The sequence below is a fragment of the Typopeltis vanoorti genome, chromosome 4 (assembly GCF_054136105.1).
Source record: "Typopeltis vanoorti isolate ZY-2024b chromosome 4, IOZ_Tvanoo_1.0, whole genome shotgun sequence".
Taxonomy (NCBI): Eukaryota; Metazoa; Arthropoda; class Arachnida; order Uropygi; family Thelyphonidae; genus Typopeltis; species Typopeltis vanoorti.
The window spans coordinates 29,161,768-29,181,011 of record NC_143552.1 but is presented as its reverse complement, the minus strand read 5'-3'; the positions used below and the strand labels follow the sequence as shown (position 1 = coordinate 29,181,011).

At 36.7% G+C, this 19,244-nt stretch overlaps 1 protein-coding gene across 1 annotated transcript in view; it reads right to left on the bottom strand.

Moving 5' to 3' along the window:
- The window catches only part of LOC150107188 (lateral signaling target protein 2 homolog), a 311,745-nt gene that overhangs the window by 186,958 nt on the left and 105,543 nt on the right, over window positions 1–19,244 (bottom strand). Inside the window, exon 5 of the mRNA XM_090391046.1 lies at window positions 806–858. Within this exon, the coding sequence (XP_090247172.1) occupies window positions 806–858 (53 nt within the window). The remainder of the gene's footprint in view (window positions 1–805; window positions 859–19,244) is intronic.

The window sequence follows — 19,244 nt, the reverse complement described above, 5'->3', positions numbered from 1 at the left end:
TTGGTCACCTAGGTTTCTTCTTGATGGGGAGGGTGTTGAGAGGATCCAGAGGCAAGTGACCAAGATGATAGCAGGTCTGTGGAATGAACCTTATGAGAACAGGTTGAGGATTTGTGGGTTGCAAAAATTGGTTGATAGGCAGAGGAGGGGAGATATGATTGAGATATTCAAATTACTGAAGGGTTTCTATAAAATTAATTCAGAAGATATTTTTGAGAACAAGGCTGGTTGTGGGAGGACTAGGGGACATCCATGGAAACTGGGCAAAAGTATGGTTAGTAAAGGTGTTAGAGCTGGGTTCTTTACTTTTAGAGTGGTGAATGAGTGGAATGCGCTCCCACAGTCTGTGGTGGATGCTGTGACAGTGAATGAGTTTAAGGTGAGGTATGATAGATACTGTATGAATGTCGGATAGTTGTGATGAATATGATTTGGGGCCTCCCTCGATGGGTCTAATGACTCCCTGGAGTTGCCCGTAATAATAATAATAATAATAATATTCTCTACATTATTTTCCAGGTCTTTCCATTACTTTTGTCTAGCTAATTTTACACTTAGCTTAGCTTTCTTACATTTTTCTCTTCTAAGGCATCACTAATTGCAAGAATTCACTTAAGATCTTGCTCTTCATTGATCCTTCTTGCCATCACTTACAATATTTCTCCTACCTTATTTTTATCTTTTATAATCCAACATTATAGAACCCTCTAAGATGACTTTCATCCAGTTATATTAATTTTAGAATTTATGCTAATGCCTTAAAATAAAAATCATTGTGCCAAAGTAGGAAAATGATTCAACTTACCATAACTCAAATTCAGCAAACAGTCTATCAAATATCCGAAGAGCCTCTTTAACCTACAAGAAAATTAGGAAATAAAGTATTGTTATACTAAGTTCATCAAAGCTCCAATTGTTTTAGAATGGTTTTATTTTTGTTCAACAAAACTTGAATTCCCCCCCCCCTTTCACTCTATATAACATTTACTATTGATAACACAATAGTTTCTATATTATCCAAACAGCTTGGGAAATGGCATCTTCAGATACTTTTTTTTTTTTTATACTGGAGGTCCTGGAGCTATGATAAAGTGGCGGCATTGTGTACTGCATATGTGAATTTTATTATTGCAATATTAATATTCTTGGTTACCACAAATTTAATTTTTTAAAAAATTATATATTTTTATACTAATTGCTTCTACTACCAGTAGTAGTATTCTAAAGTATAACACAAAATGAATATAATAAGCCTAGTTTAAAAATAAAAAAAAATTCAAAATTGCAAAATTCATTTTTAGAGGTACCTGTGGCATAGTATAATTATTAAAAGAACACGTAAGATCACAATAATAACTGTTAATTAATAAGGTACAGACATTTGATACTGAAACTAATAGTACATCTTCAGTGTTACAAACAGTTATAGGAATGGAATACAAGTAACGAACATTCGGTGGATCACCTATTAAAATACATTGTTGCCGCACACTAGGAAATGATAGAAAATAATAATTAATTATTATTTTCTATCTTTTAATTAATAACAGTATTGTAAAAGCAATCAAAGATGATAAAGGTAATATGGAAACTGAAGATAAGGATATCCTAGATGTCTGAAGTAATTACTTTGAAAGACTGTTAAATGAAATGAGCAGTAACAGAACAGTAATAGAAAATTTATTCAAATTAAGGGGATATTAAATCCCACATTGTTTTAAAACCGAATAAGAAACTCAAAGATTGGAATCAGAGAGTCTCATGCCGAATATAATAAACTATAAAAGTATCGGCGGTTACTAGCGTGAGCTAATGCAAGTAGTCCTAGTGCATAGTACAATCTCAGGCAACTCGTTGCAAAGGTGGGGAAAGTTCTGATCGCTAATCTTGGTATTTTCCATAATGTAAAAACACATTTCCTAGGAAATGTATGCTGTTATTACATTATAGTGGGAGATCACTACCCAGACTGGTTTCAGCCTTTTTTGAGGCTTCATCAGTGAGTAGCTAGACCAAATAGATACCAAAGGGTGTATAGCGAAAAGAGCTTATATACTCTGCTATACGAGTTGTCAAACAGGTGTAACCATTAAGTTACTTAAATATTAAGAGCCAATAGGCTTCATTTCGGCTATATAAACATTATTCAAATTAAGGGGATAAGGAAACTTTTATAGTTTACTATATTCGGCATGAAACTCTCTGATTCCAATCTTTGAGCTTCTTATTCGGTTTTAAAACAATGTGGGATTTAATATCTCCTTAATCTGAATAATGTTTATATCGCCGAAATGAAGCCTATTGGCTCTTTATATTTAAGTTATAGAAAATTTATTTTCAAGGAAAAGCTGCTCATCTACAGCTGATAAATGATATATGACGAGAAATGCTCAAATATAGAAGTATAACAGTTTTGCATTGGCAACAATGTATATGCACTTAACTATTAGTCACACTCTTCTGACTAAATATAATTGAATTACCTGACATGCTGTTACTTCCCTGAGGTCATAATAACATGTAATGTAACCTATAATGTAAGTATGGTACCATAAATGCGTACAATTTATAAAGATGTTTACCCAGAATACTCAGTTCTACCTACTACAGAAAGGCAGCTAATGTTAAACACATGATGATTACAGAGAATGAAACTCAAGTGAAAAGGTAGAAGACCATAGAATTAATATATATATATTTGTGTGTGTGTATATTTATTATTATTATTCTTTCTTCCTATATATTCAAGTTTATATTTATTTATACTTTTTTTTCCATCTGAAAGATTTTTGCAGCCATTTTCAGTAAATCAATGAAAAAACAAAACAGAAATAACGTTTTTGTTTAGGAAGTAGACTGGGGAAAGTAGAGATTGAAAATGCCCCAAATATTTGTGAAATGAAATTTGATTGGTACAAAAAGTGATTTTAAAAATTATATTGACATTAATAATGGAATGGATAAAAGGTATATGCAAGCACATGCATGTACTCATTGTCAATTTGTTTTAATGTCATGAGAGGTTTAAATGCATATCAAAATCTTGAATAACTAAAAGAACCAAGAGGAAACACACAAAGTAATGCTTGATTGAAACTTATTTTTCAGCACTCTAAATATTGTCTTTTCCAGTTAACTTAATAAGAGGCATAAACAGATTTTCAGTAGACACAAATAAGTCACTTCACTGGTTGCTCTTCTTGAGCATTTTAGGATATCATGCATACATAAAATGGCATCTTTAAAAATGGAACATTGTAAATTTTATTTTCAAACCAAACCTTTACCATTCTAAAAACAGAATAATAATATATTTATATAATATTATTATAATATATAAGTATAAAAGAAATTTTAAAAAAAATCACATCCATCTTTGTGCCTTTAAACTTATTGTAATATAGTTTAATTAGGACATTTCTAATTATAGCATTTCATGCATGTTATAGCATTTCAAATGATTAAATTTTTCGTTATATGGAAGGCGGGGAGAGAACATGGGGGCATCCATGGAAATTAAGATTGTTCTCAGTCAAGAAAGGGTTAAGAGCTAGGTTTTTCTCCCAGAGAGCAGTGAGTGAGTGGAAAATTTGCCCTTTAGGGTAGTGAGTGCATCTAGTGTAAATGAATTTAAGGGAAGGTATAAACATTGTATTCAATGTCCACGCGGTTAGCCTAGTGGCTGTAGGCTTCGCAACCATATGACTAGGGAAGGAGTGTCCCAGGTTCGATTCCCATTGAGGAATTTGAGGATCTTCCTCAGCCATAGCCAAGTTAGCCGGTCTTGAGCACGGGCAGTAGGGTTTTTTCTGCCAGTTTATCTGACGTTTTTCATCCGCAAGCAGGCAAACCAGCCCCATGAACACACACGGATCTACAGCCATAAATACTTAACTCCCCCATGAGGGGGCTCAACTCGCCCCAATAGGGATGGGGGAGAAAAAGGGAGGAAACTCCATACGAATAAATAAAAATAAATTGTAATCAATCGATTTTTCAATGAGCTGTCTTAATGTGTGAATATGGTCCAAAGTATTGTAATTCTTTCTAAATCCAGCTTGTTCACAGGATTGCATTCCCTTTAGATTAGATTTTATTCTATTATTTATAATTTTTGTGAAAACATTATATATGGTGGGGAGTAGGCTTATAGGTCTGTAGTTTTTAATTTCTTCCTTATTGCTTTTTTAAAAATTAATATTAGAAGTGAATTGTTCCAATTTTTTTGGAATTTTTCTCTGCATTTATTAAAGAGTTTACTTAACTGTTTGATGACAGGGCCTCCTCCCAGTTTTAAGAAGTCTACCATAATTCCATCTTCTCCTGGGGGCCTTTCCATTCTTCATTTCTCGCAGTGCCATTTCCACTTCACCTTGTAAGATCTCAGGGGTATCATGTTCTTCCTCACTTGAGTTATCCATAGATGATTCTTGGATGTCCCAGTCTTTGTCTTCATAGAGTTCAGTATAAAATTCCTGAATTCGTTTGATTATTGCATCTCTATTTTTTATAAGTTCACCATTTTTTCCTCTTACAGCAGCTATTTCCTTTGTTCCAACTGATAGTGTTCATCTTAGGACCTTCATATTACTATTGTTTTTTTAATTTTCCTAGTATTACATGATCTAAGTTCATGTTTCATCCTTTTACGTATAGTTTACAAATTTCTGCATATTCTATTTTATTGGTGTCATTCAAATCTCTTTTCATATCTCTTCTTTTCTTCATCAGATCTAAGGTTTCCTGTCTTAGTTTTTTCTCTCCTTGGTGCCTTTTTACACCTCCTATTTCTAGTGCACAATTCAAGATAGAGTTTGTTAATATTTCATTAGCATCATCGATGGTAGTAGCTGTGTTTAACTTTTACATAAGTTACAGCAAATGGAAATGGATATGAGGCTGGTGGCATGGATAATGGAGTGGCTGATAGACATCAGAGGGTGATGTATAGTGGAGTGGAACAAGGCGAATGAAGGTGACTAGTGGAGTGCCCCAGGGCATAGTACCAGGACCACTACTCTTTAATTTGTACATTACTGATATAGCAGAAAATTTGAAGGGGAATATGCATTTGTTTGCCGATGATGCAAAACTACTATTATTATTATTTTACAGCATCTCCATGGAGTTTGGAAACTGATCGCAGGAGAACCAAATCGACCATCATATACACAAATCTTATCATACCTCTCCTTGAATCCATACACCATCAGGGAACTCATAACTAATTCTTGCCATCCATTCCACTCACCACTCTCCATGCAAAATATCTGGTCCACACACGCTACTAACACTCTTACACAACTTCCACAGATGTCCCTTAGTTTTCTGGTTATTTGTCATATTGCATCAATTTTGTAAAACCGCTTTAATATCTTAACAGTTTCTATCAAGTCCCCTCTTTTATGCCTATCAACTAAACTTTATAACCCACAAATCTTCAACCTATCCTTGCAGGGAAGATTCCACAGAGCTGTTACCATCTTGGTTAATCATCTCTGACCAAGAATGTTTTTCAACATCCAAGTAATTCTTTGAGCTATTTTACTAACTTTTGCAATATGCCCTTTGAATCTTCAACTCTTTGACCACCATTATCCCCAAGTCTCTAGCCTCATCAATTTCCTGCAATTAAATACCATCAATATGATCAACCATACACAACTTTTCCAACCCAAAGTGCATAACCTCATTTTGCAGCATTAAATTAACAATCATTATCCTGTATCCATAATGCCAATTTATTTAAATCATCCTGCAAGATATCTACATCACTTTTATCAACTATTGCTCTCCCCAGTTTTGCATCATCAGCAAACAACTGAATATCCCCCTCTTTAATCTTAACATGAGCCTCCTCAGTTGGCATAGATGAAGCCCTTTGATAGGAAAGACCTGGGTTTCATTCCCATCCATGACACGAGGAACCTTCACCTGGTCTCATTCGATTAAAGGTCAGTTAGCCAGTCTCATAGGGAGGTAGAGGGTTTTTCTCTACCTCCCTCAGAACAGGCAAACCAGCCCATGAACACATGTTGCAACAGTCAAAAATAAATAAAAGAAAATAAAATACTTAATCCTCATTAGTATTAGTAGGGCTCAACCAGTCCTAAGGAGCGGTTGAGGAACCCCACACGAATAAATAAATAAATCTTATTCTATGTCATTATATACAAATTAAAGAGTAGTGGCCCTAGTACCAAACTAGTCACCATCGTTTTCCTAGATTCCACTCCACCATATACTACTCTCTGGTTTCTGTAAGTCAGAAACCAGAAAGTAGTCAGAACCCCCCCCCCCCTCATCCATGCTACTAGCCTCATATTCATTCCCATTTGCTCTAGTTTTAGTGATAGTTTTCCATGTGGTATTCTGTCAAATGCCTTGGCAAAGTTGAGCAGTATCATGGTGTAATTGTAGCCATAGCCTTTATTCAATTCTGCTGTCACTTTATTGTATAAAATGTGAATAAGTTACTAAGACAGGATCTACATCTACCCTTTACAAAGCCATGCTACCTATAGAGTATCGCATCCCTATCCACCCACTTTGTATTTCACATTTCACCAACTTTTCCAATACTTTAACAAACACTCCTGATATATTAATTGTTCTGTAATTTGCTACCTCTGTACTATCTTACTCTCTTGCCACTCCCTTGGAACCGTGCCAGAGCTGAGCTTTAGATTGAAAAACTTCGTCAGAAGCAATGCCGATTCTCTTGCACATTCTATGGGGAGCAATAGTTGATAAAGGTGATGTAGATATCTTATATGATTTAAATAAATTGGCAGTGCGAGCTCAATGTGCTCAATTCGATGTTTTAAAATGTAAGGTAATGCAGCACTTATGGATAAAAAGATTATACACTTTGTATTATACTGATGGTACTAGTTTACAGGAAATTTAATGAGGCAAGGGATCTTGGAGTGATGGTGGATAGACATTTGAAATTCACAGGACATATTGCAAAAGCTGGTAAAATAGTTCAGAGGATTACTTGGATGCTGAAGAACACATAGACAAGCAAAGATAGGGAGGTTATTCGGCACATGTTGACTACTGTGCACAGATTTGGTCATCTGCATTTCTTGGGGATTGGGAGGTGGTAGAGCGGATTCAGAGACGAGTGATCAAGCCGGTGACAGGTTTGTGGAATGTTCCCTATGAGGATAGATTGAGGCTGGGTGGGTTGCAGAGTTTAGCTAACAGGCAGAGAAGAGGGGATATGGTAGAAACTTATAAGTTACCAAAGGATTCTATAAGATGGACACAGAAGAAATTTTTCAATACATGGGATGTAGGGATCATACTTGGAAGTTGTTTAGGAGTGTGGTTAGTAAGGGTGTGTGTAGATTAGATTCTTTACTTTGAAAGTGATGAATGAGTGGAATGGATTACCAGAGGTGGTTGTGAGTGCTCCAACAGTGAATAAGTTTAAGGAGATGTATGACAGTACTATGTTAATGAATAGAGTGGGCCTCCTATGAGTATTTTGACTGCATGGAGTGCACATGTAAATAATAATAATTACTTCATACATCAAGAATATTTTTATCTTCAGTTTTCATGTCCCCTTTATCATTTCTATTTCCTTTTACAGTACTCTTTATCTCCATTTCTAAGCTTTTTGAATAGCCTCCTTGAATATTTTGCCACCTTGCTGATATTTATTTTCTGTATTCTTATCAGTCTTCCAAAGTTTAGTTTAGCTCGTTTGATACAGTGTAAAAAATTCCTGGAATTTCTTAGATTTTTCTCTGTATTCTCTAAGAGCACAAGCTGACTTACTTGCCAGGAACTATCAATATGCTTTCTTTTTTCCTTGACTGACTCTTAACTTCCTGAATCTACTATGGCATACTGATATTTCTATCCTTACAACCTCCCTACATGCCTCTCTGGCTGAACTAGCTTTCTTTATGGTTTGCCAATGAATCTTCAAGGTTTGGTTATTTCAAAGTCTCATTTTTTTCTTCAATGATGTTTGTGTATCTGAGTCTACAGTTCACATCTGAAAGATTTTCAGCTTTGTTTCATTTCAAAACTTTCTTACACACCCTTCTGTTCAATATGAAGTACAATATTATCCTGCTATACTAAATGGTGATCACTACCTACTTCAAATCCTTTGTGTACTACTCTTGTGTCCTGAACCAGTGGGAAACATCACTGTCAACAATAACATAGTCAATAAAACTTTTCTTATTTAGGATGGTCCATGTCCTGAGCAGAAATCTAGCAGGTAATTAATATTATTATTACGGGCAAATCCAAGGAGTCCTTAGCCTCATCGAGGGAGGCCCTAAACATCACGTCCAGAACAACTATTCAGCATCCACACAGTATCTATCATACTTTGCCTGGAACTCATTCACAGTCATGGCACCCACAACAGACATTGGCAACTTATTCCATTCATTCACCACTCTCCAAGCAAAAAAATCTAGTTCTTAACACCCTTGCTAACCACACTCTTGCCCAGTTTCCATGGATTTCCCCTAGTTCTCCCACCACCAGACCTGTTCAGAAAAATTTCTTCTGAATTAATCTTGTAAAAACCTTTCAGTAATTTGAATGTCTCAATCATATCACCTCTCTTCCACCTATCAGCCAATTTCTGCAACCCACAGATCTTCAAACAATCCTCATAAGGTTCATTCCATAGACCAGCTATCATCTTGGTCACTTGCCTCTGGATCATCTCTACCTCCTCCACATCAAGAAAAAACCCTGGCACCCAGATCTGGACACAGCAGTCAAGATGGGGTCTTATCAAGGCTTGATAAAGAGGAACCTGTTTGTCTCTGCTCGTCAAAGTATTCTTCAGTAACCAAGTGATCTGATGAGCTGATTTAGCCACATTTGCAATGTGCCCCCTAAACTTCATCTTCCTGTCCATCAACACTCCCAAATCCCTGGCCTCATCAATCTCCTGGAGTACAATTCCACCAATGTGGTGTACTGCTGCTAATCTTTTCACCCCAAATTGCATAACCTTACATTTTGCCACATTAAACTGGCATCCATTCTCCTTAGCCCAGTTTTCCAATCTATCCAACTCATCCTGCAAAATTTTGACATCACGTGGATTCACTATTGCTCTACCCAACTTTGCATCATCAGCGAACAAATGAACTGTTCCTCTCAGATCCTTTCCTATATCGTTAATGAACAAATTAAACAGCAGTGGCCCAAGAACAGAACCCTGCAGCACACCACTAGTCACAGGCCTTCTTTTGGACTCTACTCCTGAATAAACTACTCTCTGATATCTCTCCATTTACCACCCTCCTATCCATCTCACTAAACCAATATCCATCCCCATCTGCAGCGATTTACTGATTAGAATTCCATGTGGTATCTTGCAAAGGGCTTAACAAGGTTCAGCAGTATCACTGTAAACCCATTACCCTAATCCAGTTGAGCCATCACTGTTTTATAAAACGTGAGCAAGTTAATGAAGCATAATCTACCCTTCACAAAACCATGCTGTCCCCCCATACAGTATCCTATTATCATCTATGCATTCCTGCATTTTCCTCTTGACTACTTTCTCCAAAACCTTGACGACTCCTGATATGCTGATCGGTCGGTAATTTGCAACAGCAGTCTTTGAGCCTCCTTCATGCAATGGAGTTATTTTAATCTTTCTCCCCCCCCCCCCTCGAGACTAACCCAGACCTGAGACTCAAATTAAACAAAATGGTCAAGGTCACTGACAATTCCTTTGCCACTTTGTGTAAGACCCGAGCTGGTATATCATCCAATCCCACAGATGTATTATTATTATTATTATGGGCAACTCAAGGGAGTCCTTAGACTCATCGAGGGAGGTCCCAAATCATGTTCATCACAACTATTCGACATTCATACAGTATCAATAATACCTCGCCTTAAACTCATTCACTGTCACAGCATCCACCACAGACTCTGGCAGCTCATTCACCACTCTAAAAGTAAAGAACCCAGCTCTAACACCTTTACTAACCACACTTTTGCCTAGCTTCCATGGATGTCCCCTACCCCTCCCACAACCTGCCCTGTTCTCAAAAATATCTTCTGAATTAATTATATAGAAACCCATCAGTAATTTGAATGTCTCAATCATATCTCCCCTCCTCTGCCTATCAACCAATTTTTGCAACCCACAAATCCTCAACCTGTTCTCCTAAGGTTCATTCCACAGACCTGCTATCATCTTGGTCACTTGCCTCTGAATCCTCTCAACACCCTCCCCATCAAGAAGAAACCTAGGTGACCAAATCTGGGCACAGTAGTCGAGATGGGGGTCTTATCAAGGCTCTATACAGAGGAACAATAACATGCTTGTCTCTGCTTGGCAATGTATTCTTCAGCAACCAAGTGATTTGATGAGCTGATTTGGCCACTTTTGCAATGTGCCCCCTAAACTTCAACTCCTTCACCAACACTCCTAAATGTCGTTCCTCATTAATTTCCTGGAGTACAGTTCCACCAATGTAGTAAACTGCTGCTAATCTTTTCACCCCAAAATGTATAACCTTACATTTTGCCACATTAAACTGACATCCATTCTCCTTAGCCAGACCTCCAATCTATCCATATCATCCTGAAAAATTTTGACATAATCTGCATTCACTATTGCCCTACCCAAGTTTGCATCATCCGCAAACAAATGAACTGTTCCTCTCAGATCATTTCCTATATTATTAATGAACAAATTAAACAGCAGTGGTCCAAGAACAGATCCATGTAGCACATCACTAGTCACAGGCCGTCTTGTGGACTCTACTCCTGAATAAACCACTCTCTGATATCTCTCTGTCAACCACCCTCCTATCCATCTCACCAACCCTATATCCATCCCCATATGCTGCATTTTACTAATTAGAATTCCATGCGGTATCTTGTCAAAGGCCTTAGCAAGGTCCAGTAGAACCCACTACCCTTATCCAGTTCAGCCGTCACTGCATTATAATACGTGAGCAAGTTACTGAGGCATGACCTACCCCTTCACAAAGCCATGCTGTCCCCGAAACAGTATCCCATTTTCATCTATCCAATCTTGTATTTTCCTCTTGATTATTTTCTCCAAGACTTTGATAACGATTCCTGTTATGCTGATTGGCCAGTAATTTTCAACAGCAGCCTTGGAACCACCTTTATGCAGCGGAACTATTTTCCCCTCTTTCCACCCCCTTGGGACTGACCCAGACCCGAGGCTCAAATTAAACAAAATGGTCAAGGGCACTGACAATTCTTTAGCCGCTTCACATACGACATGAGCTGGTATACCATCCAATCCCACAGATGTATTGACATTGAGGTTCTGTAATAGACTATTTACCTCTACTTCATTCATCACAATTAGAGTATAAGCTGTTGGTTCATCCATTCCTGCAATGTCACCACCTGGATGATATACTCTTGCAAAGTGCTCGCTCAGTAATTCCACTATATCGACTGATTCGGTTACCCCCCCCCCCTACCAATTTTTTTAAAATCATTCTTCCATGAACATTTTTCCTTTTACTTGCAACATATTGAAAAAACTGTTTGGGATTCTCTTTAACCTCCATGGCCAATTTTCTTTCTTAATCCGCTTTTGCTTTTCATACCACCCTTGTTACCTTCCTGGCCTGAGCTTTATACTGTTCCTGCACCTGCTGATCACTTTTCTCCTTAAATTCCCTCCACAATTGTTTCTTTTTTTTGCAGCTCAAGTTTAATAGTGTTATTCATCCATTTAACCCCTACTTTATTTATTATTTGGACTCTTGGTATACAGTCAACCATTGCCTCCTGCAAACACTTCTTAACCACCTCCCATGCACTATCAACATCCAGCCCTTGCAGTTTTACATGCCATGGCACTGAGCTAAGCACATTCCTAAGCTTGTCATACATACCAGCCCGGTAATTCCACATGTATCCTGTCTTAATTGTAAATTCCACTCCTTTAGCCACCTCCCAAGTTATGACCTTATGATCACTCTCACCAATTGGTGGCAACGTGGTCATGTTCGTTAAGGCCACATTTTCAGATGCAATTACTAGGTCAAGCACTCTCTGCCCCCTAGTATTTTCCACTACATGCTGTCGCAGATAGTTGTCCTTTTATGACCGCATAAAATCCAATTCCTTACTCCCATGTGTCCTCTCCTCCTTCCAGTCAATGTTACCATAATTGAAATCACCCATAATAATTACCCTCCTTCTGCTCATTTCTTCTATTTGCCTATGCATACTATCCCCACCATCTATTCCATCGCCTGGTCTATAGCAGCACCCAATTGTATATTTTGTTCTGCTAGCCTCTATCTCATACCAAAGCCTCAAATGTGCTCTTTACTCTATTCTGCAGTTCAACTTCTATACTCCTTGGCTGCAACTCATCAGCTATCATCAATAACACTCCTTCCTCCTTTTTATTCTCCCTGTCACTATGAACACGCTATATCCGTCACATTCAATCCCACTAGCTTTATCATCTTCTGTCAGCCATGTTTCACTAATACCAACAACCTGTGGACTGGAAGTGCCAACCAAGGCTAAAAACTCTTCCTTCTTGTTCCTAATACTCCTAGCATTAGTGTACATGAATTGCAGAAGCCCGTTAGTCCCATCCCTACTTTGATGCCTTATACTAACTATCCCATTCTGATTTGTTGTACTTCTTACTCGCTCGGGCATATTATACTCATTCATACACTCAATTGCCTCTCTAAAGTCTGCATATCTACTCCCCTCCCCCCTTAATAAATCTAGTTTCCCTGAGTCTATACATCCACTTCATTCATCAACACTTTTTCAAGCCTCCGTACACCAAATCCATTCAAATGTAACCCATCCATCTTATATAAATCCTTTCGCCCATCGAACTCACTCCACACATCCACAAATTCCACACTATTCTCCATGCATAACCCACGCATAAAGTCATTGGCAATTATGGCCCTCCTTCTAAACACTTCACTGTCATACCACGGCAAAATACTCACCATCCTAACTGTCTCACTCTTCTCTTTTGCTACCTCAAGTAATTCCCTCACATCCTCTATCATTTCCATTTTGTCTTCTTTCAAATCATTTGTTCCTGCCACGACTATCATTTCTTTCACCCTCTGTTTTTGCACTCGAATAGATTCGCTGACGTCCTTTATGTTCACACCCGGTTGGTACGATTTTGTCAAACTCTCAATTATCACACATTTTAATAGTGATTCTCCGTACAGCACTCGCTCCTTCATTTTATTTACATTTACGAACATTCTCTTATTTTTCGTATCACACTTTCGCTGTTTATTAGTCGGTACGTTCAGTACCCATTTTTCCATACGCTCCAGTTGCCGCTTTGCTTTGTGTATCGCTCCGCTGAATCATGCTATTTCACTACTTGCATCTATCTCATCATTTTCATTATCATTTAAATCATCCATTCGTTCTGTATTTCTACCTTCATTTACACTTTCAACGATGCTCTCACGCCTATCTGGTACTACCTCGCAATTCCTTATCACATCACTATTTTCTAACTTTCTTTAACAATATCACTCTCGCCACCCGAAACACACTTTAGATCCTCATTCTCCTTACACTTTCTGCACATATTAACTCCACTATCACCATCTAACCAGACTCCAACCGCTCTACGCAAAGCATACATCTCACAGACAATACATTGCGTAAACTCTTTTATATCAAAACTCTTAAACAAACATGGCGACCTGGCTGCCATTTTTTTTTAATCAGTGCCATATGGATGCTATCTTATCTTAAAAATAATAATTAAAATAACACAGAAAACACACAAAAATCGCACAGACACACTAAGAAACGAAAAGCAAACAATACTACGTAAAATTCTAGTAAAATAGCCAATGATAACATAAAATACTACTGATCTTTTCAGGGGCTCTTGACAAGCCGACGATCATATCAGTGCGACACCTACCCTCAAGTGACAAAACCTTAATGTATTCACATTAAGGTTTTGCAATATACTATTCACCTGCATTTCATTCACCTCAATTACCGTATAAGCTATTGGTTCCTTCATTCCTGCAATATCACCACCTGGATGATATACTCTTGCAAAGTGCTCGCTCAATAATTACACTATTTCAATTGATTCAGTTACCTCCCTAACATCGGCATTACTTAAAATCATTCTGCCATATACATTTTTTACTTTTACTTGCAGCATATCGAAAAAACTGTTTGGGATTCTCTTTAGCTTGCATTGCTAATTTCCTTTCATAATCTGCTTTTGCTTTTCTTACCACACTAGTTACCCTTCTGGCCTGAGCTTTATAATTTTCGGGTGCCTGCAGGTCACCTATCTCCTTAAATTTCCTCCACAGTTGTTTCTTTCTTTGCAGCTCAAGTTTAATGGTGTTATTCATCCATTTAACCCCCACTTCATTTACTATCCAGACTCTAGGTAGTCAGTCAGCCATTACCTGCTGCAAACACTCCTTAACCACTTCCCATGCACTCTCAACATCCAGCCCCATTGCAGTTTTACATGCCATGGCACTGAACCAAGAAATCTCCTATGCTTGTCATATTTACCAGTCCAGTAATTCCACATGTACCCTGTCTTAATTGAAAATTCCACACATTTAGCCACCTCCTGGACCATATAATAACTCTCACCAATTGGTGGCAACGTGGTCATATTCATTACAGTCAAATTCTCAGATGCAATTACTAGGTCAAGCACTCTCGAACCCCTGGTATATTCCATTACATGCTGTCTCAGGTAGTTATCCCTTAGTAACTGCATAAAATCCATTTCCTTCCTCCCATGTGTCCTCTCCTCTTTCCAATCAATGTTACCATAGTTGAAATCCCTCATAATAATTATCCGTCTTCCACTCATTGAGTCTATTTGCCTATGCATACTATCTCCATTTATTCCATCACCTGATCTATAGCAGCACCCAATTGTAAATTTTGTTCTGCTGGCCTTGATCTCACACCAAATAGCCTCAAATGTGTTCTTTTCACTGTCCTGCGGTTCAACTTCTATTCTCCTTGGCTGCAGTTCATCAGCTATCATCAATAACACTCCTCCCCTCTTTTTTCCTCCTCCTTGTTCCTAATACTCCTGGCATTTGTATACATAAAGTGCAGAAGCCCATTAGTCCCACCTTTATCTTGATGTCTTCTGCTAACTATCCCATTCTGGTTTGTTGTCCTACATACTAGCTCAGGTATATTATACATATTCTTACACTCAACTGCCTCAGTGATGTCTGCATATTCCCCCCCCCCCCAAATACCTCTAGTTTCCCTGATTCTGCACATTCACTTCATTCAGCAACACTGTTTCCAGTCTCCACAAACCAAATCCATTCAGATGCAAACCATCCTTCTTATATAAGTCTCTACTCAGTCATATTGTGCCAACAGATTCACTATCTTAATTCTCTCACTCTTTTCTTTTGCTACCTCTAATAATTCCTCCAAGTCCTCTCTCATAACAAATATTTCACCTTTTAAATCATTTGTTCCTGCCACTACTATCATTTCTTTCGCCCAATGCTTTTGTGCTCTAATAGCCTCACATCATTAATTCTCGCACCTGGAAAGCACGATTTGGTCAAGCACTCATCTATTACACCTTTTACTACTGAATCACCGTACAACACTCGCTCCTTGATTTTTCTTTCACTCCTAATCATGCTCCCATTTTTATCATGCATTTGCTTCTTTCTGTTAGCTGATGCAATCTGTAGACAATTTTGTAATCGCTCCAGCTGCTGCTTCACCCTATGTAACACTCTGTGCACCCGTGCAATCTCCCACATTGCAACTAACTCTTCATTATTTTTATCAGTCAAACCATTCTCTCTATATATACTTTCACTCTCTCTTTTACTCTCACTTTCAACACCACTCTCAATGCTATCTGAAGCTACATCACAATCTTCTATCACATCACTATTTCCTATCGCATTATGACTTTTATCTACTACATCAATCTCGCGAAGTGAGACACACTTCAAATCCTCGCTTTTGTGACACTTTTGGTACATTTTTCCACCACTATCGTTATTAAACCAAACTCCAGCCACTTTCGGAAAAGCATACATTCTGCAGACATTATACTGGACCCTTTGGTTAAATTTTTTAAACAAAGACGGCGATTTTGGACGCCAATGCCTTCCTACGTATTGGGGCCATGTGCTATGCTATGTATATCTACCGTATCTTATTAAATACTAATTTAACACTAATTAAAACAATTTTTTTTGCTTAACAGATTAACTCTGCAATATACTATAATTTTAGCACAATTTTTAAACTAATAATGCTATTTTTTTTAGAACTAAAAAACTTATCTTTCAGAGCTCTTCAAACTATGTCCTACCATCAACGCACCCTTGTAAATTATTATTATTATTATTATTAGCTTTTCCCTCTTCTCCAAATTTTTCCAAAACATTTCTATATGCCTGGTGGGATTCATTTCCTACTCTGCTGTTTAGATCTCTAACGAGGATCACTTTTTCTATTTTCTTTATGTCAGCTGCCTGCTCAAATGACTCGAAAAATTTCTCCACATCTTCTGTGGTACCATAGTTATAAGTTTCATTGTCTATTTCCCCATTTTGAAGTCTGCCCACATAACTATACTTGAAATTGCCTTCTAATTAAGAAGTTTATCTATGTGGTTGGTGTTGAATTCTATCACTACTCCTTCCTTTCCATGATCATTATTGCCTGAATATAACAATCTCTACTTGTTATTTAGTAAGATCTCACATTTTTTTGTCTTATTTGTTTCAGTGATGACAATTATGCCCATATGGTGCTTTTCCAGTCTACAAATTCATTTTCCTTTCCATTAATGATCATCATGTTAATAATTCCTATCTTCAATTCTTCTGATGTTGGGTTTGTTCTTTTTCTTCTAGATGTTGAGGTTGAGTTTATTCCAGTAGCTGACTTTTCAATGTTCCATGATTCCCTGGAGCAAACAGTGGAGACCTTGTTTTACTGGGCAATGCCCTAGCAGGTATGACATATTATCATGTTGTACAATCACAAGTTTTCCTGGTTTAAGCCAAGAGAGAATACAATTTGGTCAGATGATTCCACTTTAAAAAGGCCTTGAAAACCATGTAGTAATTTAGTTTATCAGTAGTCCCAGGATATTTTTTTATATAACAAAATGCAACTAATGGAACTTTGTCTTTCTAGCATAATCACTTAAATTTCTTGAACCATTTGTCTTTAAAGTACCTCTTGATTGTTTTTAGTTGATGACATTTTTAAGTATGAAATAGTCCCAGGATATTTTTTTATATTACAAAATGCAACTAATGGAACTTTGTCTTTGTAGCATAATCACTTAAATTTCTTGAACCATTTGTCTTAAAAGTACCTCTTGACTGTTTTTAGTTGATGACACAAGAACTCTTTTCTTTTCTTCAGTGTTTTATTCTGGTCCCTTACATTTGCCTTTAGTTTTGCACTAAACAAAACTCAAAGGTGTAATTTGCATTTCCTTTCATTTATTGTCCATAACGAAGGGTGAATTTATATAAATTATCCATAAAATAATTCAATGGGAAAGAGAAATTAGTCTATAAAAACAACAGAAAATGGTTAACAATTGCAATGCAACCAAGCTAACTTTTCATGATGTAATGTCAATAACATAATCCAGTCTATGACTCAGCTTTGCAAGATCAGTGTTTTTTTTTTTAAATAACACTATTAAAAAGCCTTTACATCATGTATGTTCAGGTAAATAATTACACTAAGCTAATTTATGTTGTGAACTGGGAAAATAAGTTTATGCCAATACTACATTACAACTGCATACACACTTAATAGTTAAAGAGAGTGTTGGAAGAATTACAATTGGCAGTGAAATAAATGAAAACGGGTCTTGTTGAATTAATTTTTTTGTTTATTGGTATCTCTGATTTTATAAGAATGGTGAGGACATGCAAGTTATGCAAAATAAAATGCTTGAGAATACTTGTCTATTTATTTCAAAATTAATCTGCAGATGCAGTTTTAGTTTATAACAGGACTTTAAGAGAAAAATTTGTGATCTTATGAATCATCTGATATGTTTACTTTGGATATAGCTTCGCTATTTACTAACATATATTTAAAAGATGTTATTAAATTACTTAAACAAGATTTTCCTTCTGATTACTGTCTGACTCTCTCTTTGACACAAAAAGTCAAAGATAACTCTGACTGATGAAATCTTGCAATTTGGAATGGTTCTTTATCCAAAACTAGTAAATTTTGTTTCCAAATAACGCAGTTCATCCTAGCACGTAGCTTACATTAAGAATGTAAAACAATCAAAACTTGTCTAAGGTCTAATGATTCTTCATCAACTAGATAGAAGTATTCTATTCTCCATATTTTGGAAGAAAACATCCACGCATATACCCGCCATCATCCTCATCAGAAAAACGGGACTATTAAAACCTTAATTCACCATGCCCATGCTCTATATGTTCTTACTACATGAAGAATTAAAATATACTAAGATCACATTATTAATTAAAGGCTTCAATGAGACTTAAATAAAGAATTCAACAGTTACTGGACTGCTTCTGCTCAGGAAGAAATTATTGCATTCCATACATCAAGGGAATATCAGAACATTGCTAAAATACTCAAGTCTCTCAACATTCATGTAGGATTTTCATGAGTTTGTTTCATTTTCATGATTTAAGTTTCATGAATCTGAACAGTCAGGCCTTGTAGAACATGCTATCTTCACTAAACAGAGGGTACCTTGGAAGCTTGAGTAGATTTTTTTATGAAATAGCATTATAGAGAAAGCTGTGAAGAATTATTAAATCATTCTAACAGGTCCAATGGTCTATGTCGTTTACTGTCTTATGGGAAATAGTAATTCTCCAATTTGCTTGTTTCTCCCCCCCCTCACACTTTTTTTTTTTTTTACTACTCTATGAATAAACTGACCATTTATTAAATTACAAAAGCTTTTGACATGTTGCTGAATTTTTTTTTCCCAGTTACACCATTATTTTGTTCCATTTTTTTTTGCACTAATGCTTGTAATAAACAAGTAAAAATGTTATTAATAAATAATTTCACATAAGTTATCCTGTCTATATACACTTCTATTTTAAAATTAATTACTACACTCAAAATCAAAGCCAGAACTAACAGCACAGACCAAGCTCAAAGGAGAACTAACAACATAGCCCAAGATCAAAAGCAAAATTTAACCAGAAGCAAAGTTGGCTGAAAGA